The sequence below is a fragment of the Schistocerca serialis genome, chromosome 11 (genome assembly GCF_023864345.2).
Source record: "Schistocerca serialis cubense isolate TAMUIC-IGC-003099 chromosome 11, iqSchSeri2.2, whole genome shotgun sequence".
Taxonomy (NCBI): domain Eukaryota; kingdom Metazoa; phylum Arthropoda; class Insecta; order Orthoptera; family Acrididae; genus Schistocerca; species Schistocerca serialis.
The window spans coordinates 170,304,895-170,330,645 of record NC_064648.1 but is presented as its reverse complement, the minus strand read 5'-3'; the positions used below and the strand labels follow the sequence as shown (position 1 = coordinate 170,330,645).

The window sequence follows — 25,751 nt, the reverse complement described above, 5'->3', positions numbered from 1 at the left end:
CTCCCTAAGACGCCGATCAATTGCTTTGAACGTCTTCCTGTCGGGACACCTTCGATCTGGAAATCTGTCTCGATACAAACGTACCGCGCCACGGCTATTGCCCCGTGCTAATCCGTACATCAAATGGGCATCTGCCAACTCCGCATTTGTAAACATTGCACTGACTGCAAAACGAGGTTCGTGACGAACACTAACCTGTTGATGCTACGTACTGATGTGCTCGATGCTAGTACTGTAGAGCAATGAGTCGCATGTCAACACGAGCATCGAAGTCAACATTACCTTCCTTCAATTGGGCCAACTGGCGGTGAATCGGGGAAGTACAGTACATACTGACGAAACTAAAATGAGCTCTAACATGGAAATTAAGCGTTTCCGGACACATGTCCACATAACATCTTTTCTTTATTTGTGTGTATATTTCCCAGTCATTTTACGTTACATCCTTTTTTGTATTTTTAGTTCCGATGAAAACTCATGAGGGACGAAATTGCAAAACAACTGAGGGTGTATTGCAAGATTACTGTTCTACACACACACACACACACACACACACACACACACACACACGTGTGCGTGCGCCAGATTTTGTTCCACTGTTTCATCTTAATCTCATGCAAAGTAGTAATCATACCTGGAAAAGAGGGACGTGAAAGGTCGTGTATAATGATTCAACTTAATTGCTTGACAAAATGGATCTAACACTTCTTGTATTTGTAATATGGTAAGCATTCCACCTCATTCCTTCACATTCACCCACATTCCTTGTTTCTTTCAAAGTTTAGTTTGTCCCACGAACCTCTCATCTCTTCTCATCTAAGAACCCCCGTGCGGTAATACGTAGGTTTACCTATTTTTATAGTTAGACCAGGTACCCCAATTCCGCAATACTAGAGGTCATAGATTTTTTTTTCTGCATCAGTCTTTTGACTGGTTTTATGTGGCCCGTCACGAATTTCTCTCCTGTGCCAACCTCTTGATCTCAAAATAGCACTAGCAACCCACATCCTCAGTTATTTGCTGGATGTATTCTAATCTCTACAGCTCCCTCTACTAGCAAGGAAGTTATTCCCTGATGTCTTAACAGATGTCCTAACTTCTTCTTTCCAGTTGTGTCCTTATATTCCTTTCCTAGCCGATTGTGCGCAGAATCTCCTTATTCCTTTCCTCATCTTCAACATTCTTTATAGCATCGCATCTCAAATGCTTTAGTTACAGTTTTCCCACAGTCCATGTATACTACCATACAACGCTGTACTTCAAATGTACATCCTCAGAAAATTATTCCTCAAATTATGCCCTATGTCCGACACTAGTAGCCTTCTGATGACGAGGAATGCCCTTTTTATCAGTGCTAGTCTGCTCTCGATGTCCTCGTTGCTCCGTCTGTCATTGGTTATTTTGCTGCCCCGGTAGCAGAATTCCTTAACTTCATTCACTTCATCATCCCCAATTCCGATGTTAAGTTTCTCACTGACCACATTTCTGCTACTTCTCATTACTTTTGTCTTTCTTAGATTTACTCTCAGTCCTGTACTCAATTAGACTGAACATTCGATTCAGCAGATCCGGTAATTCTTCTTTACTTGCACTGAAGACAGCGAATCTTACTACTGACATGCTTTCATGTTAAATCTTAATCCCACTCTTGAACCTTTCTTTTCTCCTATGTACAGATTGAACAACAGGCTACATACATCCCTGTCTTACAAACTTTTTAAAACGACCATTTCGTTCTTGGCCTACCAGTCCTTCTCGGTTCTTCTACATATTGTACGTTTCTCATTATTACCTACTGCTCACCCAAACTTTCCTCATGATATCGAACATTTTGCAGTATTTTATCAATGCTTTTTCCAGGCCGATAAATCGTATGAGTGACTCTTAATTTTTCTTCCGTCTTACTGCTACATGGTGAGTCAAATGTGGCGGTACATTCTGTTATCTCAAAAACCCACCAGGAATGGGGAAATCTGAATATTCCAGTAAAGTACAGGTGAGGTGGTCTATCTTTTACAACATGTACTGAACATGGGCGCCATCTTGAAAGCGGCCATCTTGAATTTAAGTCAATTTTTTAAAATGGAAAGTGGGCGTTGCGATATATCAGATAACATCAGCAGAGGAAATAGGAAACAGACAGCACCTCGAGCGATGCACTGAAGAAGCATGTACCCGCGTCTGCTGAAATCCTCCAGTGAGTGCACGATGACTGGATTCGGCGCCTTCTAATGTGCATTGACTGGAGGCGATCAGGATTGCCGTGTTGAACACATTAAACGACTGTCCCTTATGAAGAACAGTCCAGACTGTAATTCCATCCAAAATGTGTTGTTGTGTTTGAACTGTAACTGGTATTTCGCATTTGATTACAGTAATGAACCTGTACAAATGCTGATGTTATCTAATGATAGCACACGACCCCCTTCCCACTTAGATTCAAGATGGACAATTTCTTGGCCCATTTCTCCAAGACGGCCCATTTCTCCAAGACGGCCCATTTCCTCAAGATGGCCGATTTGAAGATGACCGATTTCAAGATGGCGCCCATGTTCAGTACATATCATACCTCACACATACTGTACTGGAATATTCCACGTTCCTACAGGGTTTCTGATATGGTATCGTGTACTGCGAGTTTTTGAATTACCCTGCATTGTCAACAGCAGCGTCAAAACTGCCTCTCTACTGCCTTTATCTTTTCTGAAGCGAAACCGATCGTCATCTAACAGATCCTCAGCCTTCTTTCCCATTCTTCTGTGTATTGTTCTCATCTCGGATACGCACCTGTAGTTATCCCCGAAGAGCTGCCTGGCCGCAGACGGTTTCGCCCCCAGCCTGCCCGCATCGGGGGCGGCGCCGAAAGCGTGCTCGTCCGCCTCCGCCTCCAGCTGCGCGTCACGCGCCGCCTCCACCGCCTCCACGGCCAGTTCCTCCTCTGGGGGCGGCGGGATGGTCACTGGGACTGGGGGCGGCGACGACGGGAAGAACTTCGTGACGCCGCCCCCGGCGCCGCCGCCGTCGTCGCTGGTGGCCGAGTCCGGCGTCGGGATGGGGGGCGGCGTGATCATCTCCGGGGGCGGAGGCAGCAGCGGCGAGTCCGGGGGCAGCACTGTGCTCTCGGAGAAGCGCACCGTGCGCCGCACCTCGCTGCAACACGCAGGCCGTAGTGCCCTGATGATGCGCTCCGACAAGGGGCCGAAACGTCACACACACCGCAAATGAGGTGTGTTCAGGAAGTGACGGCAATTTCGTAGTCCCGCGTGATGCATCGGTCACCTTACGGTGTTACGGAGGGACGGACACAGCAAGGAACGAAAATTATCTACGACGGGGTACCCATACGAAACCGAACTAATTTTTTGTTTCGCAGAGCGCTTGTAGTAACACGTTTGGCCGCTAGAAGCCAAGTGCTGTCGTTGAAGGTCAGGAGTGGTTTCAGCAGACTTTAAAATGACAACTGTTTTTCTCGTTTTTGCAATGGCAGATTTTCGTGAACAGTGTGCTGCGGTGAATTCCACTTTCTTGCTCGGAAAAAGTGGAACAGAAATTCTTGAAATGTTGCGAACGGCGTACAAGGACGGTGGTATGGGGAAAGCGGAAGTGTTTCAGTGGTTTTTTCCGTTTCAAAAATTGCGAAATGCCAGCTGACGACAAACCTGGTTCTGGTCGTCCTTCCACAGTCCGAACACATGAAAATCCTGAAAACTTTCGTATAATCAACGACCAATGAAGAAATTGTGGAGCTGTATGGAGAGACTATGAGTACAGCACAGCAAATTTTTGAAGCAGTTTTGGGAATGAAAAGGGTGGCTGACAAGTTAGTAACACGACCGCTGACCGCTGAACAAAAAAAAAAAAAAAAAAGGTTGTTTGGAGGCGTGCTGTGGTTTGAAAGAAGAGTCCCAAAATCATTCAAACTTTTTTTTTACAAAAATCATCACAGGTGACAAAACACAGTCATCTGGGCCGCATGGACATCCAGAACCTCATCTATGGGTGTGGGAATGTTCACGAGACCACTGATACCAGAATTATATGTAAATTGAAGGTAAGATCACTGCTGCCAGATGCACAGAATCGATGGCAATGACTGAAAATGTGTACCACACCAGGATTCGAACCCAGGAGATCCTCCTTAGCAAGCCGGTGTGGCAATCCCTGTGCCATTGGCAGGGTAGCCGGCTTTCTTCACACGTCTGCACCTCACTGAACCTTTGCTGTGAGGATTCCCTATTGCCGGCCGGGTGGCCGAGCGGTTCTAGGCGCTACAGTCTGGAGCCGCATGACCGCTACAGTCGCAGGTTCGAATCCTGCCTCGGGCATGGATGTGTGTGATGTCATTAGGTTAGTCAAGTTCAAGTAGTTCTAAGTTGTAGGGGACTGAGGACCTCAGCAGTTAAGTCCCATAGTGCTGAGAGCCATTTGAACCATTTTTGAATCCCTATTAAATGGTAGACACATATGGCCCTCTGGTAGCAATGCAACTACGCTACCTGTTGGCGGACGACATTGAAACCATCGTCGACATATCTGCTATCTCCCAGTTGACACATGCCATCATCAGGTCAACGTCAATGTTGTGTTTCCAGGTGTACTAATTTTTTTCCGGCAGTGTAATACTAAATACTGAGCCAATATGGGGTTCAGGATCTACTGGCAGAGCATTTTCTCTATCTAATTATCTATTTTCTACATGTTTAACTTTTCTTCTGATTGGTTTTATGTGCCTCGCCACAACATCCTCTCTTGTGCCAACTTCCTCATGTCAGGGAAGTACTTTCACAATCTATGTCGCAAATTACTTGCTGGACATATTCCAATCTCTGCCTTGCCCTCCAAATTTAACCATCAACAGCTACTCCTACAATCATGAATGTTACCTCCAGGTATTTTACCACATATCCTGTTGTCGTGACTATTAACTGGTGTTTTTCGCATATTCCTCTCTTAGCTGGTGGTGGCGATCCTCAAAATATCTTATCGATCCAATTGATTTGCGCAGTGGAGTGTGTGCTATTTTGAAACTTTCTAACAAAATTAAAACTGTGTACCATGCTGGGTCTTGAACCCAGGACCTCTGCCATTCATGCTCTTACCAGCTGAGCTATCCAGGCACCACTCACGACCCAACCTCGCAACTTTACTTGCGGCTTTATCTCAGAAACTTCACTGTAAGAGCATTTCTAGCAAGAAGCTTTGGAGCATTCTCTCTCTTCTACCTTCCAGCACAGTTTAAGTGAGAGAAACTTTCAATCAATATCAGGTCTCTCATAGAGGAGATTGTGGTATACTTTATAACACTGACATCCTGGCTGAAAGACTCGAAAGACACATCCGAACTAAAAAATAAAAAAAAAAATTCCTCAGTCATCACTTGATGAGTGTATCTTGGTGGTACTTTGAAAATTACCGGGTGATCAAAAAGTCAGTATAAATTTGAAAACTTAATAACCTACGGAATAATTTAGATGGAGAGGTAAAAATTGACACACATGCTTGGAATGACAAGGGGTTTTATTAGTAAAAAAAAAAAAATTCACAAAAGTCCGACAGATGGCGCTGGACACCGAACGTCAGTGACTGCGCATGACAGTCGTGTATAAAAGGAGCTGTAATGAGAGAGAGAATCAGATGCGCCAGCAGTCGCAGCATGTTGACGTTACCTGAAAAGGCGCTTTTAGTGAAGCTGTATTGTCAGAATGGGGAATGTGCTAGTTCAGCGTTACGATCCTATCGCCATAGGAAGGGGATCCGAACGGGTAAAGGTCCGTTGACAAATACAGCTGTGGCGAGAATGATTTCGAAGTTCGAAGCCACGGGTTGTTTACACGATAGACCCCGTAGTGGCCAACCGAGCACAAGGCGTAATGCTGCTGAGACAGTTCAGGAAGAAATGGAGACTGTGGCGGGTTCGTCTATGCACGGGGAAGTCAGCGCTCGTGCAGTCGCACGTCGCACCGGCATTCCATACACTACTGTTTGCTTGGCACCCTCCGATGCTATCCATACAAAATCCATCGGCATCGTGAACTGTTACCTGGCGATTTAGTGAAGCGGAGGGCATTTGCGGTGTGGGCGTTTAAAAAGATTGCGGAAGATGACGATTGGTTGAGTAACATGTTGTGGATCGTCGAAGCTCATTTCACGCTTCCAGGGTCTGTCAACGCCCACAACTGCAGAATTTGGGCTACCGAAAATCTTAGAACTGTCGTGGAAACTCCATTCCACGACGAGAAAGTCACGGTATGTGTTGGATTTGCCACATCTACGGTTACCGGGCCTGTTTTCTTCGAGGAAATGCGTGATTCTGGTTTTGTAACTGCTACCGTGACGGGTGAGAGGTACGCCGATATGTTACAGAATCGCATCATCCCCAGCCTGGCTGACAAACACCTGCTGGAACGTACGACGTTTAATGCAGGATGGCGCTCCACCCCATATTGCTGGACACGTGAAAGACCTCTTTCGCGCGTCGTTTGGTGATGATCGTGTGCTCGGCCGCCACTTTCGTCACGCTTGGCCTCCCAGGTCCCCAGACCTCAGTCCGTGCGATTATTGGCTTTGGGGTTACCTGAAGTCGCAAGTGTATTGTGATCGACCAACATCTCTAGGGATGCTGAAAGACAACATCCGACGCCAATGCCTCACCGTAACTCTGGACATGCTTTACAGTGCTGTTCACAACATTATTCCTCGACTACAGCTATTGTTGAGGAATGATGGTGGACATATTGAGCATTTCCTGTAAAGAACATCATCTTTGCTTTGTCTTACTTTGTTATGCTAATTATTGCTATTCTGATCAGATGAAGCGCTATCTGTCGGACATTTTTTGAACTTTTGTATTTTTTTTTGTTCTAATAAAACCCCATGTCATTCCAAGCATGTGTCTCAATTTGTACCTCTCTATCTACATTATTCCGTGATTTATTCAGTTTTCAAATTTATACTGACTTTTTGATCACCCAGTATATCTGACATGAACACTACTGTATTATCTAGTACCTAGATATGCACAGGAGATGCGCCCTGTTTATGCAGGCACTATTCCCAAATGCTCAGCAAGATCATGTCTTCAGTGTGATAATTATGGATCTTAACTATGCAGGTAAGCAGCAGGCAGCATTCGCACATAAGCCTCTAGCTAGATTGGCACTATACAGGGAACACACTACAGGTCAGTGTGGTTTCGATAGGACTGGAACGTCAGTCTTTGGCATAAGCATATATGGGCACTGCTATCAAGTAGCAATGACAAAGTCACTCACCAGACAGATTTCTACGGGATTCCAATGTCAGCCATCATCGAGAGTGGACCCAGAGCTGGACGTGAGTTTACAGATATGATCAACTACTGGGCATTGAACTTCCTACGGTAGGGCTTATCAACAAGTCTTTTCCCACAGGTAACAGTGGTAAAGTCACTCATCAGCCAGGTTTTTGCGCGATTACAAAGTCAGATGCTATCAAAGTGGGCCAGGGTCTACCGATGCGACAACTGGCACCAAACTCTCCGCAGATGGAACTGTATTGCCTACAGGTCTACGCAGACACACATCTGGGTACAGATAATATGCAGCAAGAGTAAAGCAACTCAACGTGGCATTTACGGGATTCCGAAGTCGGCACTCCGAAGTCTATAGGCCTCAGACCGGGTGGGGAACTACGGACATCAGTTGTTACTGGGCACTGCTCTCTCTGTGGACCCAGCCTATGTTCAGATCCAAGTAATCTGGGCAAACCTAGCAGGTAGGAATGGTAAATTAATTATTAGGGGAGGTTACCACGTGACACCAACGTTAGCCCTCGTTAGATTGGGCCTGGGACAAGAAAGGAGTATGCAGTGGCTCATCAAGGGGTTTCCACATACCATGAGACTAGGCCAGACATCAGATGACAGTCTACAAACTTGACCAGCTGCTGGGCATGGCATTGTCTACAAATAACGCTTTGCCAACCTGTCTGTGTATCTGGGTACGAATAGGGATCCAGCAGGATTCAGGTGTTGACTTCATCAGAGCTTGCCTGGGTCCAAATGACAGTCTACAGTCATCGGTGGCTAGTAGGCATTACACTGTGGAAGCTGTCTACTCACGTGATTGGAGCAGACACACATCTGGCCATACCTAAACTGTAGCATGGTATAGTGATTGATCAGTGAGGTATCCATGCGAATTCCAGTGTCAGCCTCATGGTAACAGGTCCAGGACCTGATATGAGTCTACACATAAGTAGCCTACCTATTGGTCTTTGCACACACACATTTGGGCACAAGTGACAGGCAGCAGTGGTGTGAGGAACTTGGAGGTTGGTCTGAGCACCAAAGCACAGCCCCACTTGAGGTGGTTGCTTTAAGTTTACTTTACATGGGGAACTGCGTTTATACATGGGCTCTGAAACATTTTTCACATTAACAAACATTGCTGGAGGTGAAGGAAGTGATAAATGACACCTCAAAAAACCTAGGCTGAGTTTAGATCCAACCTAAGAACTTGACCTGCAGTCTGACACTTACCCACCACACCATGAAGTAACTCATCAGTGGAGTTCCTGTGGGATTCTAGGGTCAGCTCTCATCAGTGGGCTAGAAGAAAGTGTATATATATGTTAACAACAAGCTGCCATCTCATTCTTTAGAAGAAATGCCTGCCTTTGGTTTGTGCAGATGCACATATGGGTCCACACAACAGGTGAGTATCCAATCAGTGAGTTCTCCATGGCATTCTAACATCAGCTCTCATCAGAGTATGATGCAGCAGTGCGTGTGTTATTTCAATTTACAATGCGAAGTTCCTTTGGACATGCATGCATTAAATACATGGAATGCATTCACAGTTGTAAATATGGACAACCATCAGTTGTACACACGTCCAAAGGAACATTTCATTGTAATTGGAGTAACACAGACACTGTATTATTATATTTACCTGCCAAAAGTAAAATCTCTCTCCTACACAGGAATATACACAGTAGATGTACGAGTCCAGATGCTAGACGCACAGTCAACGACATACAGAAATTTGGGTTTGGCCATCAGTTGTGTGTGGATAGCCAAATGGTAAGGTGACTGCTCGGAAGAAGCAGAAAATCTGTGTTCCAGTCCCAGTCTGACACAAATTTTCATTGTCACTATTCCATTCTACAGCTGATGGTTTCCATACAATTGTGAATACATTCATGTACTCACAAGAGTTGGTCAGCGAGCAGATGCGAATCTATATAACTGTTCTGCGATGGGGCATCAAAGTGTCCACAAAAACGGCCAGCCTAGAGGTCTGCACATAAACACATCTGGGAACAGCTGACACGTAGCAATGGAAATTGCAACGCCAGTGAGGTTTCCACAGCCTTCCGATATCGGGCCCCCTAAGAGTAGCGCCCGGGACCAGACAGGAGTCTACAGCGGTGAGCAGCTGGCTACTGGCTATCGCAGTCTCTACAGAGGTTTCCACAGCCTTCTGATATCGGGCCCCGTAAGAGCGGGGTCTGGGACCAGACGGGAGCCTACAGCGGTGAGCAGCTGGCTACTGGCTATCGCAGTCTCTACAGAAGCGGCCGGTCTACCGGGCACACACCTGGGCCTGGTGGAGGGCCTCAGGCGGCGGGGCACCAGGGCCACGCCCTCCGAGGGCAGCCGGCTGCCGCACAGCTCCCTCACCCACGCACCGAACACGTCCGACAGGCGAGCCCCTCTCCGAGACGCCCTGAAAAGCACAAGCACACTCCTGCCGAGGACTGCGCCAGCGCTGTAGGCCGGAGCGACGTGCCGACACAGTTCGCGAGTTCTTCACCACTGTAGTGCAGGAAGGTACCACGTTATGGCATGGGGTGATCCCAGTCAGTAGGGATTGTAGCTTTCCCCAAGGGCAGAATCCAATGATTTATGGTCAACCACATTATGGCGTGGGGTCAACTCAGTCAGTAGGGATCAAGAGGAGTACCTTCCCCAAGGGCAGAATCCAATGATTTATGGTCAACCACATTATGGCATGGGGTCAACTCAGTCAGTAGGGATCATGAGGAGTAGCTTTCCCCAAGGGCAGAATCCAATGATTTATGGTCAACCACGTTATGGCAGGGGGGGAACTCAGTCAGTAGGGATCGTGAGGAGTAGCTTTCCCCAAAGGCAGAATCCAATGATTTATGGTCAACCACATTATGGTGTGGGGTCAACTCAGTCAGTAGGGATCATGAGGAGTAGCTTTCCCCAAGAGCAGAATCCAATGATTTATGGTCAACCACGTTATGGCATGGGGCGAACTCAGTCAGTAGGGATCATGAGGAGTAGCTTTCCCCAAAGGCAGAATCCAATGATTTATGGTCAACCACGTTATGGTGTGGGGTCAACTCAGTCAGTAGGGATCATGAGGAGTAGCTTTCCCCAAGAGCAGAATCCAATGATTTATGGTCAACCACATTATGGTGTGGGGTCAACTCAGTCAGTAGGGATCGCGAGGAGTAGCTTTCCCCAAGAGCAGAGTCCAATGACTTATGGTCAACCACGTTATGGCAGGGGGGGAACTCAGTCAGTAGGGATCATGAGGAGTAGCTTTCTCCAAGGGCACAATCCAATGATGTATGGTCAACCACGTGATGGTTCATCATGTGGAACAATAAATGAATTCTCCTCCACCACCATGCTGGAGGCTGCCTTGTTATGATAAGCTGTCAAATCGCTCAATAGGGGACACCAATTTTGATTGCACCCATTATACAATGAGCTGTGATCAACATTCTGAAGATGACGCAAGCACTGGGATATGAAACGGTAATACTGGCATCATTCACAGGCCCTGCTCCACCATTTTGACACGAGACTTGGTTTCCAACTGGTCAACTGCAAACATTAACACTAATTTTTATTTGATGGAGAGAAGGGTGAGTGGTGATCGACATCCCAGAGATGCTACCACAACAAAAGGGTGAAACACCACACCAGCATCATCACTGAGCTATCAGTCACCATCGTGATTTAAGACTCATGTTCATGATACTGGGGCAAATATTGGTTCAAATGGCTCTGAGCACTATGGGACTTAACATCTATGGTCATCAGTCCCCTAGAACTTAGAACTACTTAAACCTAACTAACCTAAGGACATCACACAACACCCAGTCATCACGATGCAGAGAAAATCCCTGACCCCGCCGGGAATCGAACCCGGGAATCCGGGCGTGGGAAGCGAGAACGCTACCTCAGGCAAATATTCAATGGGGGATATCAATATTAATTTTCCTCACGTTTAGGATATGATAAATGTGATCCACATCCTGAAGATGATGGCAACACTATAGTGCCAAAATGTGATACCAACACCGTTAATTGGCTCTCCTCCACCGGCACACAGAAAGGTGCCATGCTGTCATGAGCTGCCAAATTGGTCGGTAGGGGATATATAGACGAGCAGAACACCATGACCTGTGATCGACTGACTAAAGACAATGCCAACATAAGAGGCCTTAAATATGCATTGCTATCATTCCCTGAATCTCCTCCAACACCATGAAGGAAGATGATGTGTGCCGGCCGCGGTGGCCGAGCGGTTCTAGTCGCTTCAGTCCGGAACCGTGAGACTGCTACGGTCGCAGGTTCGAATCCTGCCTCTGGCATGAATGTGTGTGATGTCTTAGTTTAGTTGGGTTTAAGTAGTTGTAAGTTCTAGGGGACTGATGACCTCCAATGTTTAAGTCCCATAGTACTCAGAGCCATTTGAAGATGATGTGTTACGAATGGAGTCAAACCAGTCAGTAAGAAACAACAATAACTTTCCTAGCATGTAGAATCTAATGAGCTGTGTTCGACATACAGAAGTTACCACCGACAGCTGCGTGACTGGAAGGGGGGAAAGGGGGCGGGAGGGGGGGGGGGACGAGACTAAAACGTCACTCTGCGATCCCAACTAATAATACGCAGTGAGACGTCACACTATCATACAGAGGGAAACAGGCAGCTAGTCACATAAAAGGGCTCTCGTTTGGCATCATCCGTGGAGACATGAAGCTACGGTATAAAGCCAAACCAGTCAACAAGGAACATCAAAACTGGTTTTCTTTTCTCTTGCACAGCACATAAAAATCCATGAACTGCATTTTGATGATGATGATGGCAGTGATGTGAAGGGCTCTCTGACCACGTAGTGAAAATGGCTCTGAGCAGTATGCGACTTAACTTCTGAGGTCATCAGTCGCCTAGAACGTAGAACTAATTAAACCTAACTAACCTAAGGACATCACACACATCCATGCCCGAGGCAGGATTCGAACCTGCGACCATAGCGGTCGCTCGGCACCAGACTGTAGCGCCTAGAACCGCACGGCCACTCCGGCCGGCCTGACCACGTAGTGAAAGATGGCTTACGACGTGTGGTCAAAATTACGCAGTCACCAGGAATATACACACCTAAAAAAAGTTTTGCATCACCCCGGTTCCCAGAACTCCAGAAGATAAGACGTTGACTGTGGATATTGTATCATGAGGCAGTCCCTTTGACTTTTCAGGGAAGTCACTAAACGCGCCCGAAGGTGTAAACAACGATGCACGAGCAGCGCCTATTAGACGGAGGGGGTCCGACAGCCGATCAGTTCCAGTCATTCCACCAGGAAGGAGGTACACGGCTCGTGTTGCGTGTAGTTCAACCGTGCCTAGACGGTCAATACCGGGGTTCGATTGCGTCCGCATTGTTACTTTGTGGCAGGAAGGGCTCTCAACAAGGGAAGTGTCCAGGCGACTCGGAGTGAACCAAAGCGATGTTGTTCGGACGTGGAGAAGATACAGAGAGACAAGACATGCCTCGATCAGGCCGCCCAAGGGCTACTACTGCAGTGGATGACCGCTACCTACGCAATATGGCTCGGAGGAACCCTGACAGCAACGCCACCATGTTGAGTAATGCTTTTCGCACGGCCACAGGACGTCGTGTTACGACTCAAACTGTGCGCAATAGGCTGCATGATGCGCCAACTTCACTCCCGACGTCCGTGGCGGGGGTCCATCTTTACATCTTTGCAAACGCAACTGCTCCCCAACAGTTGCAAGGAAACTATTGGTTAAAAATATTTGACTATTTCAGACTGTAAGTCTTACATCACTGCCTGACTGTAAGGTAGTTATATTTTCGTTATTGTCATACTATAATACTTGACTAACTCACTGTCCATTGCTCGAAGAACTTGCAGTGGATTAAGACCGCCAATTGCGACGCAGAAATTGTCAGTCTGAAATTGTCGTCATGTATCTGCGCATCCACACTACCCCCCCCCCCCTCCTTTTTTTTTACGCTTGCTGCATTCTCAAGAAACTGCTACCTCCTCGAGTAATGGAGCCTGTTCGGTAGTTGGCAATGGCATTGTTACACAGCATAACTTTAATAAATTATAGTTCAGACGATTTGCACGAAATACCTACAAATTACGCTACTGGCCATTAAATACACCAAGAAGAAATGCAGATGATAAACGGGTATTCATTGGACAAATCTGTTATACTAGAACTGACATATGATTACATTTTCACGCAATTTGGGTTCATAGATCCTGAGAAATCAGTACCCAGAACAACCACCTCTGGCCGTAATAACGGCCTCGATACGCCTGGGCATTGAGTCAAACAGAGCTCGGATGGCGTGTCCAGGTACAGCTGCCCATGCAGCTTCAACACGATACCACAGTTCATCAAGAGTAGTGACTGGCGTACTGTGACGAGCCAGTTGCTCGGCCACCATTGACCAGACGTTTTCAATTGGTGAGAGATCTGGAGAATGTGCTGGCCAGGGCAGCAGTCGAACATTTTCTGTATCCAGAAAGACCCGTACAGGATCTACAGCATGCGGTCGTGCATTATCTTGCTGAAATGTACGGTTTCGCAGGGATGGAATGAAGGGTAGAGCCACGGGTCGTAACACATCTGAAATGTAACGTCCACTGTTCAAAGTGTCGTCACTGCGAACAAGAGGTGACCGAGACGTGTAACCAATGGCACCCAATACCATCACGCGAGGTGATACGCCAGTATGGCGATGACGAATACACGCTTCCAATGTGCGTTCACCGCGATGTCGCCAAACGCGGATGCGACCATCGTGATGCTGTAAACAGAACCTGGATTCACCCGAAGAAATGACGTTTCGCCATTCATGCACCCAGGTTCGTCGTCGAGTACACCATCGCAGGCGCTCCCGTCTGTGATGCAGCGTCAAGGGTAACCGCAGCCACGGTCTCCGCGCTGATAGTCCGTGCTGCTGCAAACGCCGTCGAACTGTTCGTGCAGATGGTTGTTGTCTTGCAAACGTCCCCTTCTCTTGACTCACGGATCGAGACGTGGCTGCACGATCCATTACAGCCGTGCGGATAAGATGCCTGTCATCTCGACTGCTAGTGATACGAGGCCGTTGGGATCCAGCACGGCGTTCCGTATTACCCTCCTGAACCCACCGATTCCATATTCTGCCAACAATCATTGGATCTCGACCAACGTGAGCAGCAATGTCGCGATACGATAAACCGCAATGGCTATAGGGTACAATCCGACCTTTATAAAAGTCGGAAACGTGACGGTACGCATTTCTCCTCCTTACACGAGGCATCGCAACAACGTTTCATCAGGCAACGCCGGTCAACTGCTGTTTGTGCCTGAGAAATCGGTTGGAAACTCTCCTCGTGTCAGCACGTTGTAGGTGTCGCCACCGGCGCCAACCTTGTGTGAATGCTCTGAAAAGCTAATCATTTGCATATCACAGCATCTTCTTCCTGTCCGTTAAATTTCGCGTCTTTAGCACGTTATCTTCGTGGTGTAGCAATTTTAATGGCCAGTATTGTATATTGAAATCATCAAATGTTCTACTACGCTTCGTTGGAGTACACTGGATATTGATATCGTTTCTGTGAAATATTCGCCGTCCAGTGTAGCCTACCGGATTCTATTAGTTCAATGTTCCATCAGCCGATCTCCGGATCTCCGGAGATTCTCCATATGATTGTTTCTTGATCTATAACCGACGAAGTTATTCAGTGTCGACGACCTTTCGCAAATCTAGGAAGATGGAGTCTAACTTTTCTGTTACATCAGATCGTCGTTTAATTTTGGCAATGGACGTTATTAGTTTCTCATCTGAAAGTATGTACCCCATCAAAGGGTTTCTCTTCCGACTATATGATTTTGACCCAACAGGCCTCTGGAAATGTGCTGCAGACAGGGCACAAAATTAACTGGACGAGACTCGTGTGCACTGTACCCGACATAGGTGAACACGCCAATGTCAGTGAAATGCTAGTTAATTCAGTCATAGAAGGCAAAGACCACAAGGAGATAGCCAATGATGAGTGCGAAGCCACGAAGAGAATAGATGTGAAATGAGCAAAGGGAAGTAGCTGGTAAGAGGGGAGTACACATGAACGAAGAAGTCAACAGACAGAGTTAGATCCAAGCAGGTAGCGTACACTCAGAGAGAGAGAGAGAGAGAGAGAGAGAGAGAGAGAGAGAGAGAGAGATACTGGATACAACAAAGGTAGACAAAACACACCAAAAGAGCAACAGAAAGACATTACAAAAGAGGCAGTAGACAAAGTTAAAAGCTAGTTCTACATTCGCTATGAATTTGTTAAAGGTTCAAAACCATAAATAGTTGCACTGCACATGTAAAGTTTCGCCCGAAATTAAAATTTACGTACCCATCAGGACTGGCTAATTCCTGCTGCTTTCAAGTGGTACTTGTACACTCAAGAATATGTCTGCGTCAGTAGAGTTCTCTACATCTTTAATTTCTGCAGATAGTTTGATTTATGTATACATTGATGCACCATAATTGTACGCAACCTGGCGTGCATGTTACACCAAGTTGGGGGACATACGTTTAGTATTTTCAACATTTCGCGGCCCTGCCAGCAACTGTATAAATATTAATATTAAACTAACAACAGCCTCAGCTGCAGTGTTTACCTACACTCCTGGAAATTGAAATAAGAACACCGTGAATTCATTGTCCCAGGAAGGGGAAACTTTATTGACACATTCCTGGGGTCAGATACATCACATGATCACACTTACAGAACCACAGGCACATAGACACAGGCAACAGAGCATGCACAATGTCGGCACTAGTACAGTGTATATCCACCTTTCGCAGCAATGCAGGCTGCTAGTCTCCCATGGAGACGATCGTAGAGATGCTGGATGTAGTCCTGTGGAACGGCTTGCCATGCCATTTCCATCTGGCGCCTCAGTTGGACCAGCGTTCGTGCTGGACGTGCAGACCGCGTGAGACGACGCTTCATCCAGTCCCAAACATGCTCAATGGGGGACAGATCCGGAGATCTTGCTGGCCAGGGTAGTTGACTTACACCTTCTAGAGCACGTTGGGTGGCACGGGATACATGCGGACGTGCATTGTCCTGTTGGAACAGCAAGTTCTCTTGCCGGTCTAGGAATGGTAGAACGATGGGTTCGATGACGGTTTGGATGTACCGTGCACTATTCAGTGTCCCCTCGACGATCACCAGTGGTGTACGGCCAGTGTAGGAGATCGCTCCCCACACCATGATGCCGGGTGTTGGCCCTGTGTGCCTCGGTCGTATGCAGTCCTGATTGTGGCGCTCACCTGCACGGCGCCAAACACGCATACGAGCATCATTGGCACCAAGGCAGAAGCGACTCTCATCGCTGAAGACGACACGTCTCCATTCGTCCCTCCATTCACGCCTGTCGCGACACCACTGGAGGCGGGGTGCACGATGTTGGGGCGTGAGCGGAAGACGGCCTAACGGTGTGCGGGACCGTAGCCCAGCTTCATGGAGACGGTTGCGAATGGTCGTCGCCGATACCCCAGGAGCAACAGTGTCCCTAATTTGCTGGGAAGTGGCGGTGCGGTCCCCTACGGCACTGCGTAGGATCCTACGGTCTTGGCGTGCATCCGTGCGTCGCTGCGGTCCGGTCCCAGGTCGACGGTCACGTGCACCTTCCGCCGACCACTGGCGACAACATCGATGTACTGTGGAGACCTCACGCCCCACGTGTTGAGCAATTCGGCGGTACGTCCACCCGGCCTCCCGCATGCCCACTATACGCCCTCGCTCAAAGTCCGTCAACTGCACATATGGTTCACGTCCACGCTGTCGCGGCATGCTACCAGTGTTAAAGACTGCGATGGAGCTCCGTATGCCACGGCAAACTGGCTGACACTGACGGCGGCGGTGCACAAATGCTGCGCAGCTAGCGCCATTCCACGGCCAACACCGCGGTTCCTGGTGTGTCCGCTGTGCCGTGCGTGTGATCATTGCTTGTACAGCCCTCTCGCAGTGTCCGGAGCAAGTATGGTGGGTCTGACACACCCGTGTCAATGTGTTCTTTTTTCCATTTCCAGGAGTGTGGATTTACCTAAGTTTCATTTGGGATAACCCAACCTTCATGAGAATAAAATGAACTACGATTTGTCCATAATGGACAACGTCAAAAACTAAAAACTATAATATAGTAACACTTCGTCATATTGCAATAACTTAAGCCGGCCGGCGTGGCCTTGCGGTTCTAGGCGCTTCAGTCTGCAACCGCGTGACCGCTACGGTCGCAGTTTCGAATCCTGCCTCGGGCATGGATGTGTGTGATGTCCTTAGGTTAGTTAGGTTTAAGTAGTTGTCTTTAGTCCTACTCTACAAAAATTATTGTGCATCGACTCCTTGAAAACTGGACAAATCTAAGAAATTCGAAGACAGGTCATGTACAGAAGTCCAGAATTATTAATGATCTATATACTCTTAACAACGGAAGATCTACTACAAATTGCCATTATGGGCGAAACTGGACAGTCACCACTTGTCACAGTGAATCTTAACTGCTGCCGAAAGCGTCTGTGTAAGTATAGCTTGAACCTTTAACTTAAAGACTGATAGCATAGAGGAGAAGTAAGTAGGAGGGTGGAGAGAGCGAGAGCAAGCGTGGAGAGAGAGAGAGAGAGAGAGAGAGAGAGAGAGAGAGAGAGAGAGAGAGAGAGAGAGAGAGGGAGGGTGGGTGGGTGGGTGGGTGGGTGGGTGGGTAGTGTCGGAAGAGGCGGAGTGGATAAGAATGAGAAGAAGAGACAGAAAGAACGTAAAACAGAGCGAGCGAGCGATAGAAGGAATTGGAGAAACAAATACGAAATAGGAAAGTTGGTGTGACAGGGATCAGAATTTAAAGAAGGAAAGAAAGATAGTTCAAGGAGAAAGGAAGCAAGAAACAGGGAAGACAAAATCCCTCAGCTGAGGAGACATTTTCGATCCAGAACCGATAATGTCACTCACCTGCTGTCGCCATTTTCTCCTGCGGGTCCTTCCAGCATCGAACCCTGGCCCCCTGCCGCCATGGCCGCATCGCAGCCCTCGCACCTGGAAACAATGCAACGCTTGAGGCCAACAGCCAGGATCAAGTATATTCTGCTGGAGCATCCGCGAAGGCCTTATATGGTGGAAAAACCCAGTAATTGGCACTGCTATTATATATAAGCTGCAGCTGTTACACTGAAATGTCATATAATTAAAGTACACGCCAGACATATGGTGTGTGTCCAGAATGAGATTTTCACTCTGCAGTGGAGTGTGCACTGATATGAAACTTCCTCGCAGATTAAAACTGTGTGCCAGGCCGAGGCTCGAACTCGGGACCTTTGCCTTTCGCGGGCAAGTGCTCTACCAACTGAGCTACCCAAGCACGACTCACGACCCGTCTTCAGAGCTTTACTTCTCCTACCTTCCAAAAAGTTTCATATCAGCGCACAATCCGCTGCAGATTGAAAATCTCATTCTGGAAACATCCCCCAGGCTGTGGCTAAGCCATGTCTCCGCAGTATCCTTTCTTTCAGGAGTGCTAGTTCTGCAAGGTTCGCAGGAGAGCTTCTGTAAAGTTTGGAAGGTAGGAGACGAGTTATTGGCGGAAGTAAAGCTGTGAGGACGGGGCGTGAGTCGTGCTTGGGTAGCTCAGTTGGTAGAGCATTTGCCCACGAAAGGCAAAGGTCCCGAGTTCGAGTCTCGGCCTGGCACACAGTTTTAATCTGCCAGGAAGTTTCATATGGTGTGTACTTTACAGGTGAAGTTTGCTAACCGGTCCTGTTAACTGGGATCTGGAGAAGTAGAAAATGTATAATGGTTCAACATGGTCAAAATTTTAAGAAAAATAGTTACATGCTAGTGGTGAAAGGTGAGTGGTTTACAATACAGACAAGAACCGAGAGGGAGAAATAAGAATGAGACACGATGAGGGAAAGACCGCGGATTAAGTAGAGTGTAAGGGAGGGACGCAGTCTTGTTCCCCTTCTGATGAAGTTGCGCTTTTTTTTTTTGGTCATCAGTCTACTGACTGGTTTGATGCGGCCCGCCACGAATTCCTTTCCTGTGCTAACCTCTTCATCTCAGAGTAGCACTTGCAGCCTACGTCCTCAATTATTTGCTTGACGTATTCCAATCTCTGTCTTCCTCTACAGTTTTTGCCCTCTACAGCTCCCTCTAGTACCATGGAAGTCATTCCCTCATGTCTTAGCAGATGTCCTATCATCCTGTCCCTTCTCCTTGTCAGTGTTTTCCACATATTCCTTTCCTCTCCGATTCTGCGTAGAACCTCCTCATTCCTTACCTTATCAGTCCACCTAATTTTCAACATTCGTCTATAGCACCACATCTCAAATGCTTCGATTCTCTCCTGTTCCGGTTTTCCCACAGTCCATGTTTCACTACCATACAATGCTGTACTCCAGACGTACATTCTCAGAAATTTCTTCCTCAAATTAAGGCCGGTATTTGACTTCTCTTGGCCAGAAATGCCTTTTTTGCCATAGCGAGTCTGCTTTTGATGTCCTCCTTGCTCCGTCCGTCATTGGTTATTTTACTGCCTACGTAGCAGAATTCCTTAACTTCATTGACTTCGTGACCATCAATCCTGATGTTAAGTTTCTCGCTGTTCTCATTTCTACTACTTCTCGTTACCTTCGTCTTTCTCCGATTTACTCTCAAACCATACTGTGTACTCATTAGACTGTTCATTCCGTTCAGCAGATCATTTAATTCTTCTTCACTTTCACTCAGGATAGCAATGTCATCAGCGAATCGTATCATTGATATCCTTTCACCTTGTATTTTAATTCCACTCCTGAACCTTTCTTTTATTTCCATCATTTCTTCCTCGATGTACAGATTGAAGAGTAGGGGCGAAAGGCTACAGCCTTGTCTTACACCCTTCTTAATACGAGCACTTCGTTCTTGATCGTCCACTGTTATTATTCCCTCTTGGTTGTTGTACATATTGTATATGACCCGTCTCTCCCTATAGCTTACCCCTACTTTTTTCAGAATCTCGAACAGCTTGCACCATTTTATATTGTCGAACGCTTTTTCCAGGTCGACAAATCCTATGAAAGTGTCTTGATTTTTCTTTAGCCTTGCTTGCATTATTAGCCGTAACGTCAGAATTGCCTCTCTCGTCCCTTTACTTTTCCTAAAGCCAAACTGATCGTCACCTAGCGCATTCTCAATTTTCTTTTCCATTCTTCTGTATATTATTCTCGTAAGTAGCTTCGATGCATGAGCTGTTAAGGTGATTGTGCGATAATTCTCGCACTTGTCAGCTCTTGCCGTCTTCGGAATTGTGTGGATGATGCTTTTCCGAAAGTCAGATGGTATATCGCCAGACTCATATATTCTACACACCAACGTGAATAGTCGTTTTGTTGCCACTTCCCACAATGATTTTAGAAATTCTGATGGAATGTTATCTATCCCTTCTGCCTTATTTGACCGCAAGTCCTCCAAAGCTCTTTTAAATTCCGATTCTAATACTGGATCCCCTATCGCTTCTAAATCGACTCCTATTTCTTCTTCCATCACATCAGACAAATCTTCACCCTCATAGAGGCTTTCGAAGTATTCTTTCCACCTATCTGCTCTCTCCTCTGCATTTAACAGTGGAATTCCCGTTGCTTTTAATGTCACCAAAGGTTGTTTTGACTTTTCTGTATGCTGAGTCTGTCCTTCCGACAATCATATCTTTTTCGATGTCTTCACATTTTTCCTGCAGCCATTTCGTCTTAGCTTCCCTGCACTTCCTATTTATTTCATTCCTCAGTGACTTGTATTTCTGTATTCCTGATTTTCCCGGAACATGTTTGTACTTCCTCCTTTCATCAATCAACTGAAGTATTTCTTCTGTTACCCATGGTTTCTTCGCAGCTACCTTCTTTGTACCTATGTTTTCCTTCCCAACTTCTGTGATGGCCCTTTTTAGAGATGTCCATTCCTCTTCAACTGTACTGCCTACTGCGCTATTCCTTATTGCTGTATCTATAGCGTTAGAGAACTTCAAACTTATCTCGTCATTCCTTAGTACTTCCGTATCCCACTTCTTTGCGTATTGATTCTTCCTGACTAATGTCTTGAACTTCAGCCTACTCTTCATCACTACTATATTGTGATCTGAGTCTATATCTGCTCCTGGTTACGCCTTACAATCCAGTACCTCATTTCGGAATCTCTGTCTGACCACGATGTAATCTAATTGAAATCTTCCCGTATCTCGCAGCCTTTTCAAGTATACCTCCTCCTCTTGTGATTCTTGAACAGGGTATACACTATTACTAGCTGAAACTTGTTACAGAACTCAATTAGTTTTTCTCCTCTTTCATTCCTCGTCCCATAGTCTCCTGTAACCTTTTCTTCTACTCCTTCCCCTACAACTGCATTCTAGTCGCCCATGACTATTAGATTTTCGTCCCCCTTTACATACTGCATTACGCTTTCAATATCCTCATACACTTTATCTATCTGTTCATCTTCAGCTTGCGACGTCGGCATGTATACCTGAACTATCGTTGTCAGTGTTGGTCTGCTGTCGATTCTGATTAGAACAACCCACTCACTGAACTGTTCAAAGTAACACACCCTCTGCCCTACCTTCCTATTCATAACGAATCCTACACCTGTTATACCATTTTCTGCTGCTGTTGATATTACCCGATACTCATCTGACCAGAAATCCTTGTCTTCCTTCCACTTCACTTCACTGACCCCTACTATATCTAGATTGAGCCTTTGCATTTCCCTTTTCAGATTTTCTAGTTTCCCTACCACGTTCAAGCTTCTGACATTCCACGCCCCGACTCGTAGAACGTTATCCCTTCGTTGATTATTCAATCTTTTTCTCATGGTAACTTCCCCCTTGGCAGTCCCCTCCCGGAGATCCGAATGGGGGACTATTCCGGAATCTTTTGCCAGTGGAGAGATCATCATGACACTTCTTCAACTACAGGCCACATGTCCTGTGGACACACGTTACATGTCTTTCATGCAGTGGTTTCCATTGCCTTCTGCATCCTCATTTCTTCTACGTGGATTTTAATTTCTACTCCAAATTTTTCTTTTGTTTCCTTTACGGCTTGCTGAATATACAGATTGAATAACATCGGGATAGGCTGCAACCCTGTCACATTCCCTTTTCAACCACTACTTCCGTTTCGTGCCCTCGACTTTAACAGCCATCTGGTTTCTGTATAAATTGTAAATAGCCCTTCGATCCCTGTATTTGACCTCTGCCACCTTTAGAATTTGAAAGAGGTCAATATTGTCAGAAACCTCCTCTAAGTCTACAAATGCTAGAAATGCAGATTTCTCTTTCCTTAATTTATCTTCTAATATAAGTGGTAGGGTCGTTATTATTCCTTAGGAAGTCCAAAAAGCAGTTGCCATCACCTTACCAGCTGACAAAATGCTTACTGCCGTCTCTTCGGTGTCCTGTCACCAGCCTTACTCCATTTTTTGCCCGCTGTTCTGATTCTGGCGCGTAATAATGGACCCAGATCCCATCCACAGTAACAAAGCGGCGCAAAAGTATTGCGGATTGCGATTAAACACCGCTATACATAGTGTTGAAATGTTGGGCCGGATTCGCTACTGGTCGACTGAGCAATCGCAGCATCCATCTCGCACATACCTTCCTCACAGCCAGCTCCCCATGCACGGTATTGTCTAGTCGCTCACTCGAGATGCTAACAGTCTCGGCAATCTCACGAATTTGTATGCGGCTGTCTTCCGTTACCGTACCGTGCACTTTGTCGATTGTTTCCTATGTGGTGACCTCATTTGGATGGACGGAATGCGCTTACATTCATTAATCCAAAAATAAACGATAATTAGTGATAGTGCACAGTCCGCCTGAACATTCAAATCACGATTTGTGCGGCAGTCCAACCCTTCAAATAAAAATGCTTAATAACAGCACGAAACTCTGTTTTCTCCATTTCCAATCGCAGTCCGCACGCAGACCAATGGTTCAAATAGCTCTGAGCAGTATGGGACTTAACATCTGTGGTCATCAGTCCCCTAGAACTTAGAACTACTTAAACCTAACTAACCTAAGGACATCACACACATCCATGCCCGAGGCAGGATTCGAACCTGCGACCGTAGCAGTCGCGCGGTTCCGGAGTGAGCGCCTAGAACCGCTCGGCCACCGCGGCCGGCGCACGCAGACCAATCCAGACGGCTCTGTCAACAGTGAACTGAACAACTGTACGTTGTTGAAATTCTTTATATGATCCTTGGAATAATCACTCTTACCAACCAAGATGGTGCAGCATTCTTTCACGAAAATTTACCAGACTTACCAAACCATCCTTCTACATTTCATATATCATTTCACCGACTTTCTTAAGAAAAAATATTTATGTGACGTCACAGTCATTGTCGTTAATTCTCAGTGCACAAGAATGAGATTTTCACTCTGCGGTGGAGTGTGCGCTGATGTGAAAATCCTGGGCGGATTAAAACTGTGTGCTGGACCGAGACTCGAACTCGGGACCTTTGCCTTTCGCCGGCAAGTGCTGTACCATCTGAGCAACCCGAGTACGGCACACGCCCCGTCCTCACAGCTTCACGTCTACATCTACATCCACATCCATACTCCGCAAGCCACCTGACGGTGTCTGGCGGAGGGTACCTTGAGTACCTCTATCGGTTCTCCCTTCTATTCCAGTCTCGTATTGTTCGTGGAAAGGAGGATTGTCGCTATGCCTGTGTGTGGGCTCTAATCTCTCTGATTTTATCCTCACGGTCTCTTCGCGAGATATACGTAGGAGGGAGCAATATACTGCTTGACTCCTCGGTGAAGGTATGTTCTCGAAACGAAAGCCCGTACCGAGCTACTCTCCTGCAGAGTCTTCCACTGGAGTTTATCTATCGTCTCCGTAACGCTTTCGCGATTACTAAATGATCCTGTAACGAAGCGCGCTGCTCTCCGTCGGATCTTCTCTATCTCTCCTATCAACGCTATCTGGTACGGATCCCACACTGCTGAGCAATATTCAAGAAGTGGGCGAACAAGCGTACTGTAACCTACTTCCTTTGTTTTCGGATTGCATTTCCTTAGGATTCTTCCAATGAATCTCAGTCTGGCATCTGCTTTACCGACGATTTATTTTGTGTGGTCATTCCATTTTAAATCACTCCTAATGCCTACTCCCAGATAATTTATGGAATTAACTGCTTCCAGTTGCTGACCTGCTACATTGTAGGTAAATGATATGGAATATTTCTTTCTATTTATTCGCAGCACATCACACTTGTCTACATTGAGATTCAATTGCCATTCCCTGCACCATGCGTCAATTCGCTCCAGATCCTCCTGCATTTCAGTACAATTTTCCATTGTTGCAACCTCTCGCTATACCACAGCATCATCCGCAAAAAGCCTCAGTGAACTTCCGATGTCATCCACAAGGTCATTTATGTATATTCTGAATAGCAACGGTCCTACGACACTCCCCTGCGGCACACCTGAATTCGCTCTTACTTCGGAAGACTTCTCTCCATTGAGAATGACATGCTGCGTTCTGTTATCTAGGAACTCTTCAATCCAATCACACAATTGGTCTGATAGTCCATATGCTCTTACTCTGTTCATTAAACGACTGTGGGGAACTGTATCGAACGCCTTGCACAAGTCAAGAACCACGGCATCTACCTGGGAACCCGTGTCTGTGGCCCTCTGAGTCTCGTGGACGAATAGCGTCTCCTACCTTCCAAACTTCACAGAAGCTCTCCCGCGAAAGGGCAAAGGTCCCGAGTTCGAGTCTCGGTCCGGCACACAGTCTGCCAGGACGACTCATTGCGCAAGTTTGCAATATCTGAAATTGGGTTCCCTGATGAACCCGGAAACTGAGAACCACACGTGTAAGGTAATAGCTCACCTGATCTTGCTGCCCTTCAGGATGCCCGGAGGTTGTGCGGGGGCGGCGTCGGCGTCGGCGGCGGCGGCGGAGCCGGAGGCGGTGGCCTCCCGCACGATGCGGCGCTCCGTCACTGTCGTCATCGTTATGGTCTCCACAATGTAGCGGGGGTGGGGCTGCGGCTGTTGTGACGTCACGGCTCCATCTGCCGGCAAGAGAGGAAACTGCTCGAGGGACAGATTCTCCCACAACGGATCTGTCTAACGTCTACGTCTGCATACGGGGGCCGTTTGTACGCTGAAGCGCCAAAGAAACCGGTATAGGCAAGCGTATTCTAGTACTCAGAGGTGTAAACAGGGAGAACGCGGCGCTGCGGTCGGCAACGCCTGTGTAAGGCAACAAGTGTCTGGCGCAGTTGATAGATCGTTTACTGGCTGCTACAACGGCAGCTTATGAAGATTTAAGCGAGTCTGAACGTAGTGTTATAGTCGGCGCACGAGGAATAGGACACAGCATCTCCGAGGTAGTGATGGAGGGGGGAATTTCCCGTACGGGAGCGTTTCACTAAAGTGCGCGTCA

General features: G+C 46.9%; 1 protein-coding gene and 2 non-coding genes across 3 annotated transcripts; 1 reads left to right on the top strand and 2 right to left on the bottom strand.

The window, feature by feature from the left end:
- Positions 1-628: 628 nt before the first annotated feature.
- On the bottom strand, positions 629-25,321 carry LOC126426600 (wiskott-Aldrich syndrome protein homolog). Its single transcript, XM_050088493.1, has 4 exons — positions 25,194-25,321; positions 18,271-18,354; positions 2,907-3,150; positions 629-634 (listed from the first exon to the last, which is right to left on the bottom strand). The coding sequence occupies exons 1-4, from the start codon at positions 25,313-25,315 to the stop codon at positions 629-631; spliced, it is 456 nt and encodes a 151-aa protein (XP_049944450.1). The 5' UTR covers positions 25,316-25,321.
- On the bottom strand, positions 18,603-18,677 carry Trnas-cga (transfer RNA serine (anticodon CGA)). Its single transcript has one exon. It is a non-coding gene; the product is annotated as a tRNA-Ser (tRNA).
- Positions 18,931-19,005, top strand: Trnas-cga (transfer RNA serine (anticodon CGA)). Its single transcript has one exon. It is a non-coding gene; the product is annotated as a tRNA-Ser (tRNA).
- Positions 25,322-25,751: the final 430 nt, after the last annotated feature.

Excerpts from the sequence above, each read along its gene's own strand:
- LOC126426600 (XM_050088493.1), bottom strand. The coding sequence starts at position 25,315 with ATGACGACAGTGACGGAGCGCCGCATCGTGCGGGAGGCCACCGCCTCC. Across the intron at positions 18,355-25,193 it reads CTGAAGGGCAGCAAGATCAG|GTGCGAGGGCTGCGATGCGG; the intron begins GTGAGCTATTAC and ends CATTGTTTCCAG. Across the intron at positions 3,151-18,270 it reads GGAGAAAATGGCGACAGCAG|CGAGGTGCGGCGCACGGTGC; the intron begins GTGAGTGACATT and ends TGCGTGTTGCAG.